The sequence below is a fragment of the Dipteris shenzhenensis genome, chromosome 3 (assembly GCF_047967505.1).
Source record: "Dipteris shenzhenensis isolate YYH24624 ecotype China chromosome 3, Dip_SZ_1.0, whole genome shotgun sequence".
NCBI lineage: Eukaryota > Viridiplantae > Streptophyta > Polypodiopsida > Gleicheniales > Dipteridaceae > Dipteris > Dipteris shenzhenensis.
Window position 1 is genome coordinate 6705051 of NC_141598.1, and position 14812 is coordinate 6719862.

At 41.4% G+C, this 14812-nt stretch overlaps 1 protein-coding gene across 2 annotated transcripts; it reads right to left on the reverse strand.

Annotated features, from left to right (window-relative positions):
• Window positions 1-4186: 4186 nt before the first annotated feature.
• LOC147903289 (uncharacterized) lies at window positions 4187-14344 on the reverse strand. 2 transcript variants are annotated; one of them, XM_087373049.1, is made up of 3 exons: window positions 13610-14344; window positions 12031-13459; window positions 4187-4271 (listed from the first exon to the last, which is right to left on the reverse strand). In XM_087373049.1, the coding sequence occupies exons 1-2, from the start codon at window positions 13731-13733 to the stop codon at window positions 12192-12194; spliced, it is 1392 nt and encodes a 463-aa protein (XP_087229175.1). In that variant the 5' UTR covers window positions 13734-14344; the 3' UTR covers window positions 4187-4271; window positions 12031-12191. The 2 variants fall into 2 exon arrangements, with proteins under 2 accessions (XP_087229175.1, XP_087229174.1); XM_087373048.1 differs by having other exon boundaries at window positions 12031-14344.
• Between the last annotated feature and the right edge of the window lie 468 nt (window positions 14345-14812).

A 14812-nucleotide genomic window follows, 5' to 3' on the forward strand; every position in this document is an offset into this window, starting at 1 on the left:
GAATTTGGATAGGTTTTGAGCTGTTTAAAAATTACTACATTTATTTGCAATTAACCTAACCCCGCCCTCATAAACTTAAGGTAACAATTAAAAGTAAATCTCACAAGATCTAACCATTGGATTATAGACTTAACATTTGGTCCACATAACCTTATGTGTCCATGAGCCCCCTATATGTTTAGACATTTACAAATAATAATTTGAGTGCCTTTGATCAGGTGGACAAAAAAATGCATACTTTTTAATATCTTAAACACTTTTAATTGGTTTTCATTAGAAAGCAATTTTAACAAAATACCAATAATTGGGTTAATCTCTACACGATGTAAGGTGTCACCTCTAAATTCAAATGGCATCCGATATAAAATGAGGGAGATATAATTCATTTAATATCATAATGTCTACATGTTTAAATTTAGGATAGGCCTTGTACACCTAGATTGTACAGAAGGAAATGAGGATTTATATATCTCTAATCTGGTATTTGTTTATGCACAAATAGATATATGATGTCTCATTAGAAGACTACAAAATGAAATGCCATACAAAACTAGGAGAGATTAGCCATTAGAGTGAAAATGCTTGTTTTTCCCATAAAAATAGTCCGAGCAAGGAATCTGAGTAGGACACTCTTAGCTTCCAACCACCCTATTCTCCAAGTTCCTAGCTCCTAGTTTTCTAGCTCTTGGCTCTTTCAACCCTCCGAAATATTGTTTCCACATGACAATTCCATTCCCTTGTAGCTCACTAATAACCTTTCATATCTATCTTTTTGAATTGCCTACATTTTCCCTGTATATATCCTTAGGGCTGATGCATATAAACCTCCTCATGAAGTGTACCATTCAAGAAAGCATTTTTAACATCCATTTGATATAACTTCATCTATGCATGATTGCCAAAGCAATCATGGTCCGTATGGTGGTCATCTTTGCCATGGGAATGTTTCATCATAATTCAATCCATTTGTTTGGGCATACCCGTTTGCAACTAACCTTCCTTTGTATCTCTCCATGCTTCCATCCGATTTGCACTTCACTTTATACACCCATTTGCATCCAATAGCTTTCTTTTCTTTTGGGAGTTTCAGAAGCGTCCAAGTGTTTCTTCTTATCCAAGGCATCCATTTCTTGATCCATGACATCCCTCCAATACAACCTCCTCAAAACTTGAGGGCTCAACATGTTGCACTTTGCTAACCATGTATGCATAGTGCATCCTCATAAATCCATTGTAAGTCAATCTATCAATGGGATGTCATACCCTTTCCGATCTCCTTAAGGGCTATGTATTTGTCATTGACTTTTTAGCATGTGGTGCAACATACTTTGAAGCATGCTTGGTCTCTTAAGCCTTCACAAGCTGGAAATCACTCTCTTCATCACTATTGGCATCCTCAACACTCTCTTCCACTTCAACCTTTTGCTTGCCTTTATCCACATGCTTGCTCCCCCTCAATCTACCACTCCATGGGCTCACACTATCAACACTTTCCTCATGTTGTGATGGCCCTAACATCACCTTATTTGAGGGTCTAGCTTGCTCTAATTTCATCTTTTCAACCTTGGGCATGTGCTCATCCTCTAAAACAATTGGTTTGGGCTGATAATATGCTTCAAGCTCACTAAACTTTACATCTTGGCTTTCATATACTTGTCTAGTGACAAGATCATAGCATTTATATTTCTTTCTTTCAACCGGGTAATCCCAAAAATACACATTTGATAGCCCTTGGCTCCAATTTCTTGACTCACTTGGAACATGCACATAACAAATGCAACCAAACACTTTCAAATAAGCTAAGGTTGGCTTGTACCCATAAAGATTTTCAAAAGGTGTCAACCCACGTATGGCATCCGTGGGTGTTCTATTCATAATATACACGACTGTATGCACCGCTTCATCCCAAAAACTCAAAGGCATATTCATCTCATCCATCATAGCTCTAGCCATGTCACCAATCACTCTATTCTTCCTTTCCGCAATCGGGTTTTGTTGAGGAGTGTATCTACAAGTGACCCATCTCTCAATGCCTTGAGCATCTAAAAACTCATCAAGCTCATAGGACATATATTACCCACCATTGTCCGTATAAAAGCACTTGATATGGCATCCAAGCTCCTTCTCTATGTATCTTTTGAATTGGCAAAACGTTGGAAGAGCATCACTTTTGGCTTTCAAAAAATAGACCCATGTCATCCGATTGTAATCATCTATAAAAGTGATGTAATATCTTGCTCCCCCGAGCATTATATGATCCATTGGTCCCCAAATATCTAAGTAAACTATATTTCCAAAGGGTATTTGCTCAAACTGAAGAGACAAGCATTCAACACAAGAGGGGAGAGAGATGATCATGAAGTCTCTTCTATTCCAAGTTGCCCAATCTTCTTCTCCAATCAAGGATGCCAGCGTTCACACACTCTATACAAGAGAGCTAAAAGGCTCTTTACATCACTTCTTAAAAGAAGTCCAATCATCCTCCTTATCCACTTCTTCTATTCTCACATGCGCATGACTATACATTTACACATCATTAATGTTGCATTTTATCACCCTTCCTACTTTTCCATTGTTTGAGGAAATGTCACTACACCTTATTGTCCTTGCAACCTAATTTCACCACCACGAAGATATGATCAAGGATATCTTTTGCATATCAAGCAAGAAAACTATAAAAATACATAGCGTATGCAATTAACTTTAGTATCTCTTTTAATGTAATTGCCATTTATTCAATAGAATGTGTTGATCCCTCCCCAATAGATCTCTAAATGTTGAAGATTTTTTCTGGAGGCCAATGACAACACCTAGGCTCTCCCACATGTTATCGAAGCTCACCGATCTAATTGCATGAGTACAAGGCATAGTTTCTTGATTTTTTTTAAGGGTGGAGATAAGTTGAAATGATGGTTCGATGGGATAGAGAGCTACACTACTCAATGTTCACAAGAAAGACAAATTAACCTTGAAAGCTAGAACAAACAAATATACAATGAAAGAAAGATATAGTAAATTATCGCAATCCCCAACCTAATGAGTACAAGCAAGATGAGGCTTTACATTTGGGCTCGAACATGAATCAAGAAGTGCTAAACTTAAAGTGCTTTCTTTTTTAAGCCTTTTTTAGTCTTCCCACGTCATCCTTAACGTAAAATTAATGAGCAAGAGAGAGTGTGTGGTACAAGTTCAATTTAACACAAAAACCATTAAATCCATAGATTCAAACCAAGCAATACATGTTAACATGTTGCAATCTATCATCTTTACAATTACGTACGAACGTATCACATGAACGTTCAAGTTAGTCACTCATTGTTAATCAAGGAGAAGCTTCTTGTTTGCACTTCATGGAACCTTTAATATCACTCTTTGGTGAAGAGTATCTATAAGCATATGGAAAGGGAGGTATATTGTTAGCTAGAGAGGCACATCCAAAAAAATATAAAGAAGATGAGAAAGTAGAGCTCATCAATATAAGACTACCATGATACTAATTACGGATGGTGCATCCATGATTTTTACACTAGAAAAGAATTTGTGATTACGCCCATCTTTTATGAACTACGTGTATTAGCAAGTAGCTTGTGCAATTGGGTGGTCTATTAGTTGTCATTTTGGGTAACCAACATTCAAGGAGTTAGCATCTCAATAAGAAATGCTTACCATGTGTGAACGTAGACTCACACCTCATTTGTTGGCATTTAATCATGTCACTTTGAGATATAGAACCATCGCACTTTGACCAAATTGAAGGATATATTTAACATATCATAAGAGTTACATTTATCAAAACTGAACACCCTTTTCCCTGGGGCATGTGTATTTTTTCCTTACATACTCCACATTTCTTGCTATTAGCACATTGGTTTCCTAATCAATTTTTTAGAAAGGCTTACTAACCTTTAAATTGCAATCATACACAATAACAATTTGCTGTAAATATCGAAACTATACTGGAGTAATTTGCAAGACAATTAGCCCATGCAAACACTTTCTGATATGTATTCATTCACAGCACAGACATTAACAAGCTGAGTCACAACTAGCAGGTTAAAGCTAAAGTGAATTTTTTGCTCTTATCCAACACAGCTAAATTAACACTGCTTTGAATAATGACAATATGTCTAGCCAACAAACCATAAAAAGAAGGAATGTGAAGAGGACTTGTTTCGATGTTGGACTAGATCAGTCATAGCACTGTGCATTGCAAGCACCGAGGCTCCAAATCTTGAGGTGAGCATGAGCACATATTTTCCAATAGAGTGACCCTGTAAGACTGCAAATGTCAATCTACTGCGTGACGACAAACAATTTTCTAAAAAAACTTAAGCATTTTCAAGTTTGGGATGTAGCATTCCATTTTGTTCAAAAATAATGAATACATGCAAAGCAAATACACCAAAGGTTGTGATTAGGACAAAGCACAAACATAACAGATATACATATTCATAACTTCTCTTTCAATGCTTCAAAAAGGGATTAAATCAACAATGCATTACAAGAGACTGGGCGTCAAACATCACATCTTTGCTGCCAGTCACGCACTGAAGCCACCATTTGTAGATCAACACATTTTGGTCTCTTACTTTTCCCCAAGAGAGACAAAGTTCTCTACTCTCCCTAATACATGAGGGACTTCTCCCGTCAAGGCCTTCGGCAATTCTTTTGGCTTTTTCTACTCTTTAAAGCTCAGGGGCAGTTTGGGGCACTAGGCAGCCACATGCCCCTCTGTTCCACAACAAAAACAATTACCTTCCTCCCAAAAGGTCTGGATCTGCTCTGGCATAAACTTAGACTTGCCTTTACAGGGCTTTTAATCTACCTTCGGAGTTTGAATTACTTCTTTGTAAATCGTGGTGGCACAAAGTTCTTCTCTGATCCCTGTTTCCTTCCTTTCTAAAAGAAAGGTGGATCCCTCATCTACATAAGAACTCTAACCAATGCTGAATGCATAACATCCTAGATCTTTGTGTTACGCAGGATGTTCACAAAAGCTCGGACCTTGGGTGGTAGTCCTGCCTAATACTTCGGAGTAAATCTTGTTTGAGATTGGTATAGCCTGCAAATATGCATCCCAAAATTTCTGGTTGTAGGTCCTCAAAAGATTCTCCTTCATGCATATGAAGGCAATATGCACCTCCTCCACAAACTGCTTTGGAAGGAGCTGCTGATAGAATAATTTGTTAAATTTCTTCCATGTTTTAGGAGCAGACCATTGTGCACTCCACCAGGCACTAGCCGTGCTTGTGAGATGCACACTAACCATTCACAGCTTGGATGACTCTAGAAAGTTTTCTGTACCAAAGGCCATGTCAAATTGGCATGTGTACTTCATAGCTTTCTGTGGTTGCCCATATGCTCCCATCATATGTAACAAACTCAGTTGCAGGAAACGTCCAAAAGACACAGGAAATCTCGTTTCTTGACATTTCCAAAATTGGAGCGTTTCCAAAACACAAACATTTTTTTATTTTTTCAAGAAAAGTACTTCATTAAGTAAGAAAAAAAACCACAGAGCAAGCTCAAGTGCGGGAGTAACAGCTCAGAATGAGGAAGCAAAAATCCCAGGTGGCAGCTGAAAATGCCACCTCATCCTCATCCCTAAAGGAAAGTCCGAGAAGAAAGGACAATCCTTCCAAACTCTGAGAAAAGCAACCCTCCTAGCAGTACCAGTCCTGGAGGTTCCTATACTGCATAAGAAAAAATCCTTCCAAGGCTCCGGAGCAGGCATCAAACCTCTGACCACCATCTTGCAGAGCAAGGCTCTACACTACAAGTCTGGATCAATAATATTGAGGCAACACGGAAACATTTTGGAAACACCTAATCTACAAGTGCGCCAAAGAAAAGGCAACAAGGGCGTTTATTGACAATAGGAGATGACAGGTTCTGAACCTCTACTTTACGATGGTGATGCATGTAACACATGTATCGTGGTGGGTACATAGCAAACGCATCAACAGTGAAACAAGACTTTGCGTAGCAGATCTGCATGGGTGACAATTGATTCGTCACTTCACTATACAAACACATCTTACAACTACGCAGGGGGTGGAGGAGGTGATAGAACTCATTCTTGGGAGTGAGCCACCCAATAGACCCCCATACAGAGTTAGTACAACTCAATGAGAGGAGATTATGGCTCAGGTGCAGGACTTGTTGTCCGAGGGGCTGATTCAGCCCAGTTCTTCTCCTTTTTGCTCCCCTGTACTATTGGTACAGAAGAAAGATGGCTCATTCCATATGTGCGTCAATTATCAAGCTCTAAATAAAATGACTATCAAGAATAGATTTCCTATTCCGCGCATTGATGATGTGCTGGATCAGTTAAATGGAGCTTCAGTTTTCAGCAGGATAGACTTAAAGAGTGGCTATCACCAAGTGAGGATATAGCCTCGGATGTGCATAAGACAGCGTTACGCACTACTTTTGGGTTGTATGAGTATTTGGTGATGCCTTTTGGATTGACTAATGCCCCAACTACTTTCAATAGGATGATGGATCGTATCTTCCGACCCTACAGATAGTTCACTAGTACCTTCTTCGATGACATAATTATCTTTTATTAGTCTGAAGAAAAGCACAAGGAACATCTTGCTACAGTGTTTCAAAAGCTGAGAAATCATCAGCTCTATGCAAACAGCAAGGAAAGTGAACTCTTCACGGAAAAGATCCATTACTTGGGACATATAATATCCAAAGATGGGATACGGATAGATCCGGCAAAGATTCAAGCCATTCAGGAATGGCCAGAGCTGAAATCTGTGCATGAAGTCCGAAGTTTCCTAGGCTTGTGTTCTTACTACAGAAGATTTATCACGCATTTTGCGGATATAGCCGCTCCACTCCACGATCTTACTAAGAAAAATGCAGCTTTCATATGGGGAATTCCTCAAAAGACAACCTTCACCCCACTAAAAAGAGAGGCTGACCACAGAGCCAATCTTGATAGCTCCATATTTGTATCAGCCATTTGATGTGGATTGTGATGCTTGTGGAGAATATGTTAGGGCTGCATTGCATAATGGTCATGTAGTGGCCTATGAGAGTAGAAGACTCCAGAATACAGAGAGATATATGGGAATCTAAGAGAAAGAGTTGCTGACTGTAGCTGTAATTCATGCCATCCATACATAAAAGCATTATCTTTTGGGTGCCGATTTTACTGTTAAAACAGATCACCAAAGTCTGAGATACTTTTTGACTCAAACAAAGCTCTCCAATGAAATGGGCAAATATGCTGTCAATGTACCATTTTCAGATTGTCCATACTCCAGGAGTTCAGAACAGTGTGGCACAGTTCACAGCTCTACAAGGAAAGTCCCCTTTGAGGTCATCTATGGGAAGGTGATTCTGCCACCTATCCTAAGGACCAAAGATGAAATATTTGCAGCTGATCAGTTTGTGAGAGACCTCCACACAGCTTTCAGCCAAGTCCAGACAGCAATTGAAAGATCTCAAGAAAAGCATAAAAGAGCTGCAGATAATCATAGGAGACAATTAGATCTCAAGGAAGGGGATTGGGTACTTTTGAAGTTCGAGAAAGCTAGGCTCCGCAAGTTTAAAGGCAAACAGAAAGTGTATGCAAAGTTATCTCCCAGATACTATGGCCCTTTCAGGGTTATAGGAAAGATTTATAAGGTTGCATACAGTGCCAAAGCATTGAAGGATTCACATTGCTTTCCATGTGAGTCTTGTAAAGAAATTCTAGGGGCCAGAGCCTATAGAGCCAATAGCAGAGGATCCACCAGAAGTGGATGAGCTGGAGGAGGTCCTTCAACCAAAGAAGATTGTGTACTATATTGTACGCAAAGGCCCTCAGGGCAAGGAATTTTACAGGTACCTTGTAAAATTCAAGAATTATTCGGCATTGGATGCCAAGTGGATGGATGAAGACATGTTGTCCGATCATCCACAGCTTTTGGATGTTTACAAGGAAGCTTTTCAGTTGAGGTCAACTAAATATAGAAGTCGAGGAGACGTCACCAAGCTGTAAATATCCTAAAGTCAAAGTATTAAGTTGACCATTTATTTGATCATAATTAAAGAGTTTTCCATTTGTGTTAATTATGGTCAAAGAGTTCCTTTAATGGTCAAAGAATTGACTATGGTCAAAGATTATTGACTCTGATCAAGTAAGCCTAATTTCGGGAGGCTTAACTGCGGTTAACCAGAGAACCACAGAGCTGACTACGGTTGACTATGGTCAAAGATTATTGACTCTGATCAAGTAAGCCTGGTTTTGATCTGAGAGACTTGGTTTATTTCCAAGAGGCTTAACTGCAGTTAACCAGAGAACCACAGAGCTTACTACGGTCAAAGAGTGTTGACTTCGGTCAACGAGACTTGGCATGCGCCAAGAGGGTTAACTACAGTTAACCGAGTTGTGCCAACTTCAGTTGGAGAGACTTGGACGTAATCAAGGTGCCTGGACCGTTTGTCAAAGCCCCCTTAATTATGATCAAGACTGTTGACTCTGGTCAACTAGAGAATATACTTCGGTCAACGAGACTTGGCATGCGCCAAGAGGGTTAACTACAATTAACCGAGTTGTGCCAACTTCAGTTGGAAAGACTTGGACGTAATTAAGGTGCCTCAACCGTTTGTCAAAGCCCCCTTAATTATGATCGAGAGTGTTAACTTCGGTCAACCAGAGAATAATATACTTCGGTCAACGAGACTTGGCATGCGCCAAGAGGGTTAACTACAGTTAACCGAGTTGTGCCAACTTCGGTTGGAGAGACTTGGACGTAATTAAGGTGCCTCGACCGTTTGTCAAAGCCCCCTTAATTATGATCAAGAGTGTTGACTCCGGTCAACCAGAGAATATAGTTGGAGAGACTTGGACGTAATTAAGGTGCCTGGACTGTTTGTCAAAGCCCCCTTAATTATGATCAAGAGTGTTGACTCCAGTCAACCAGAGAATTTTTTTGTGTAGACTAACTTGGCATGTAGATTGTCAGCATTTGTACTTTTTCATTTCAAGTGCTCTTAAAATTTAGAATATGTAGCTAGCATGTGGGTAGTCTATGAAGTGTCTTACAATACATTTAAAATGAGAAAGTATAGTCTAATAAAATCTAATTTGTAGCATCTTTGTCTACCTATCTAGGCAACTGCTTCAACTATGTGATTTATTATTCATAGTAGAATCATTTGACTTTATAGCACTTGTCTTTCTTGCCATGTGCTTTTCACCATATTGTACTTCATAGTACATTTTTTTTGTGTGCTTTATAGAACAAGAATCTATATTTCCTTTTATAGTAGAATAGCTTGTGCTTTATAGCACTACACTTGTGCACCATGTGCTTTGCACCATATATGCCTTCATAGCACGCTAGTCTCATGAATGTTTGTCCTGATGTAGAGCACATCATGTGCCATTTTTTGGAGTGCTTTATAGCACAATAATTTTGTAAAATAGCATGAGTGTTTCCCATGCCATGTGATTTAAATATGTTTATTCTCTGGTTGACCGGAGTCAACACTCTTGATCATAATTAAGGGGGCTTTGACAAACGGTCGAGGCACCTTAATTACGTCCAAGTCTCTCCAACTGAAGTTGGCACAACTCTATATTCTCTGGTTGACCGGAGTCAACACTCTTTATCATAATTAAGGGGGCTTTGACAAACGGTCGAGGCATCTTAATTACGTCCAAGTCTCTCCAACTGAAGTTGGCACAACTCGGTTAACTGTAGTTAACCTTCTTGGCGCATGCCAAGTCTCGTTGACCGAAGTCAACACTCTCTAACCGAAGTCAGCTCTGTGGTTCTCTGGTTAACCGCAGTTAAGCCTCTTGGTAATAAACCAAGTCTCCCCGACCGAAATCAGACTTACTTGATCAGAGTCAATAATCTTTGGCTTTCGGTCGGGAAGACTTGGTTTATTACCAAGAGGCTTAACTACAATTAACCAGAGAACCACAGAGCTGACTACGGTCAAAGAGTGTTGACTTCGGTCAACGAGACTTGGCATGCATCAAGAGGGTTAACGACAATTAACCGAGTTGTGCCAACTTCAGTTGGAGAGACTTGGACGTAATTAAGGTGCCTCGACCGTTTGTCAAAGCCCCCTTAATTATGATCAAGAGTGTTGACTCCGGTCAACCAGAGAATATATTTATTTATTTATTTATTTGTTATGTGCGCACATGTTCAGAGGGGATGCCCACAGCGACTAGAATCAGACTAAAGATTATTTGCATGCAAAAGCGCTAACCATTAATGGTGCCATGGTTGTGCGCTTTAGTTATTTATTGCAAGTATCAAGTGGGGTTGAAAGCCCAAGCGCTATGGAGCCTAGCAAACATCTAGGAGGCTGTTCGCGTGACCAAGTGCTTCGAAGACTCCAGAGTTGCCCCTAGTGGCATATAATAAGAAAGTAGTTCAAAATTTGACACTGGCATGTTGCCAAAGAAATGAGCCATGAGCTAATTGTAAAACAGATTTTTCATGTACGTTTTCGAAAATCTAAGCCTGCAAGCTGAAACTCATGTACTCAGTTTTCTCTCAAGTAATAGAAACCTTCGGGGGGGTGGTCCAACCCGACAAAGTGTCCTAGGCCCTAGCTGTTTGCAGAGAGAGGAAGAGAGAGGGAGAGTAATCGTTCATTGTATGAGCACTGAGTCGCGTAGGTTGAGCATAGGTTGAGGTTTCAATGGACGCAAGCCAACTAGCCCTCCTAATACTCAATATACTTCCTGGGAGCTATAGATGATTGGTCACTCTATTCATGACAACATATAGAGCCAAGCAACTCACATTTAAGAAGTTGGGGCCATCGCTTTTGTGCGGAGAAATCGCGGGAGAAGATGTATAACGAAGAGAGTGCTGGTGATGATGATAAAGCCAATGTTACCACGAGCCAAGGAAAGGTAAATTGAAAGCTAAGCATGGTTAGGATAAGCCCTAGAAGAAAGATTCTTTAGAGGACGGGAACTCTTTTGACAAATGAGAAGCAGAAAAAGTGCTTCTATTGTGACCATCGTGGACATCTTGCACAAGATTGTAGACAGCAGAAGGCTGATCAGGAGAAGGACAAGGAGGGTCAGCCTAAAAGAAACATCAGAACTACACAGAGTAAATCTAGTCAAAGAGGAGCTGTTCTTCGTAGTGCTCCAAGCATATTTGAGTTGAAATTTGCATGTGATGGACTCACTAGTTCATGTCAGACATTGAAAGATGGTGAGTAGATCAATAGTCTGAGAAAGCAGTGATAAATAGAGGACATGACTGTCAGGAGAATAGAGTAGCTTGCTACAGCCAACTCTTACACAACGGAATATCGATTCGGAAGAGATCACACAACGTCACCTCAAATACCAACTCCGCAAGGCACCTCTATGCAGGGCCTTACGTAGGCAGAAGAGGCTGCACTGGTCAGCAGTACAGCATATACTGGTTGGCAGTACAGCAGCAAGTACACTCTGCAGTCTTGCAGTGGGGTAGGGCCTGGGGCAGTCTGACACATGGCAGGGACAGCCAACTTACGCAGACTGGATCAGTCCAGTCTGTAAACAGGTCAGCAGGAGCAGTGATCTGGTTCGACCACATGTCTTGGGACAGATTCGACAAGTTTTGCACATAATTTTAACATCTATATATGAGATTGTTTTGGCTATACACTGTGTGTACTTTCTCCATACTTGCTATACATGCATGCATACTGAGTTGGGCACACGAGTTCGCTGAAACAGCTGCACATATCTGGAGAAATGCACAGCCAGATAGACTGCCAAAAAGACATGTCCATAGAAGCCCCAAAATGGGCTGGATCAAGGATGCCCTTTCAATGGCCATGATGAAATCGGACTGAAAAAATCAAACGGTGTGCAGGAGTTTGGGTGTTGAAGAGCTTTACCAATCATCCCTACACTAGCTAAAACTATGCCTTCAATCACACTCTTACATCAGCAACCATGCACAAAAGACCAAAACTTGAAATATTGACTAAGACAAACCTGAAAAGCAGTGCATGCATGAGAAATTTCTTGGCAATGCGGTAAAGATCACAGAAGCACACCTGTAGACAAAACGAAGCCCAAGCGTTGGACTCCATAACAGCCTTTCTTGGGACAGCCATCAACGATAGCTGTCGTAAATGATGTAGTTTGTATTGCATATCCTCCACTTTACAATCACACATTGTGGCAACAGTATTATCCATACCAGGCTGGGCATCTTCTAAGAATTCTCTCTCAATTTTTTCAAAAGTTCTGCAGCCGATGCTTTTCTTTTTGTCTTGGAGAAAGCTATGCCAAGGGAGACCTGAGCTTCTGGAGACAATACAAGTTTTTCTGACACCATGTTGGCCAGCAACTGAAAAGCTTCTTCTTCTCTCTTTGACTTGCACAGAAATGTTATCAGAGTTCCATATGTTATGAGAGTAGGGGCTACGTTTCTGTCAAGCATCTCCTGACGTAGTTTGAGGGCAAAATCCAGATTTCCCGCTTTACAAGAACCAACCACAAGCGTATTATACGTATATTCATCCGGAGAGAACCCCTTAGTACTCATCTCCTCTAAAAGCTTGTAGCCTTCCTCCACTTTTCCTGCCTTACACAATCCTTTCAATAGAACGTTGTAAACAAAAAGGTTGGACACAGGAGCTTCCTTCACTAACTTTGTTGCTTCTTCTAACCGGCCTGCAGAGCAAAGACCATCTGTGAGAAAGTTTACAGTATACTCGTTGGCAGCAATATTGCTGGCTAACATTTGCTCAAAGATCCCAAGCGCAAGTTCCAGGCGACCCTCCTTTACAAAGGCATTCAACAAATTGTTATATGTTTGTACATTAGCCGGGACGCCATGCGATTTCATAAGGGACAACGTCTTAATAGCTTCGTCTACCAACCCTGCCTTTCCATAGTATTTGATTAGAATTGTAAAAGTTGAAGTAAGCAATTTGATTTTCCTCTCATTCATACGCTCGATCACTCTGCGCATCAAGGAAAACATTTCTGCCGACCCCAGAGCTTCGAGTACCGCGTTATATTCTACGGAAGTCGGACAAAATCCTTTCCGATCAATAACCCATGTGAGAAAATCTAAAGAAGTTTGGGGATCTTTGATATGCTGCTGCACGTCCCTGACAATGAACCTCGAAGTCCATTCTATCGCCATATTCCCCAGTGCTGAATCCATCTCATCATAATCAGGCCTGTCCACACCGTTGAGAATCTTATAAACCTCATCCAACTGCGAGAGACGCTGTTGCTCTGTCGCAGCGTCTGTAGCAAAGCTTCGCGAATGCATGCACTTCCGAAACGAAGGTAAAAGAGGCAATACATAGACAGTGATGGGTAGGCTGCAGGCATACGTCGGTCGTGCACAGTGCCCATCCAATACAGAGAGAAACCGAGCCAGGAAAATCGGCATACGTAGATCAAACCCCGACAGAAATGGCTTTATCCACATTCCATATCTCTCGGACCTGTCTTTGGCCGGAGCCTCTGCAAAGACAATTCTACTTAGGAACGATCTCCCGAAGACGGAAGAAGACGGAGCGAGAAGATCCTCGGAAAGAGTCGATTGCGGGCAGAGAGCTTCCATTGCACGCTCAGCAGCATTGGCAAGGCCAGAATGAGAAACAACTTGCTCACCTTGCAACAAGGCTCGGATACCAGCGTTGCAGCGCAGATGTCTTCTGGCGTGGAGGTATGGAGGAAGCGGAGGGCAGTGGAGCTCAATGATGACACCCCGCCAACACCAGAGGAAGGAAGCCATGCCGATCAAAAGATAGGCGTGCCAATCTCAGACTCACTCTCTCTCACAATGTCAAGTCTCAAATCTTATCACACCCGTCTCTCTCTCTCTCTCGCTCGCTCGCTCGCTCTCCGCGTTGAGTACTACTAACCTTGTTTGAGAACGATTTTTCTGCTTCAGAATCTCAATCTCAATTAGCCATCTTGACACTGTTTGGCCACAAAATCAATCTCTACCCTGTTGCAGAGCAAAGATCACACTCCAGTCCTTCAATCTCTTTCATTGTCTCAGAATATCTCTCTGTGTCCGATCGCGAAAACAAGACTCACATTTTCATCAAATTTGGGAATATTTCCAGCAAGTCCTAACCCTAACGGCAACGCAGGCCCAACCTAACCTCTCCTGAACCTCAACCTTCTAGCTTGCCACACATCACTAGTGCCACACAAACTACAGACGGGAAAGCCAGGAAGCATGGGTGGGAGGGAAGCCAACATGTAGTCACAACCAAGAAAGGCGAGTTAGCAGACATGTGGCAAAGGATCAACAAAGAGAGACGACACAGTACTATCGAGCAAGGGACACAGAGTCAACACACGACACGAAGAGTGACCAAAGCACACACAATCGAGGCCCGACCTAAGTTAGGAGGAGAGAGAGAGAGAGAGAGAGAAGCACTCCCTCCCCTTCCTTTTCACTCATGATCTTTAGTGTTTGTAATTGATATCACTTATGGTGGAATGAAAGGGCACTCAAGCTGGTGTGACTTCCTTGCTACTTCTTGCATCTCCAGCATAAGCAACTTGTTCCATGAATTTCTCTCATTGACAAATTACTCATATTCTGCTTGAGAAGATTGCAATCATTAAAATCTTAATCACACTTGGTTTATAACTAGAACAATGAATTTGTAGGGTGCATGCTCTCCTCTAGCAGTTGGAAGGAAAAGGCGGCAGGAATGGAGGAGGCGGTGGGAGGGAAGGAGGAGGAGGAGGACAAGGAGGGAGGGAGGGAAGGAGTTGAACGAGGAGGAGGAGGAGGAAGTGCAAGAGTAATGGGTTACAAGCAACTTGGGAGAAGCTTGTGTCTTCTTTGCAGCT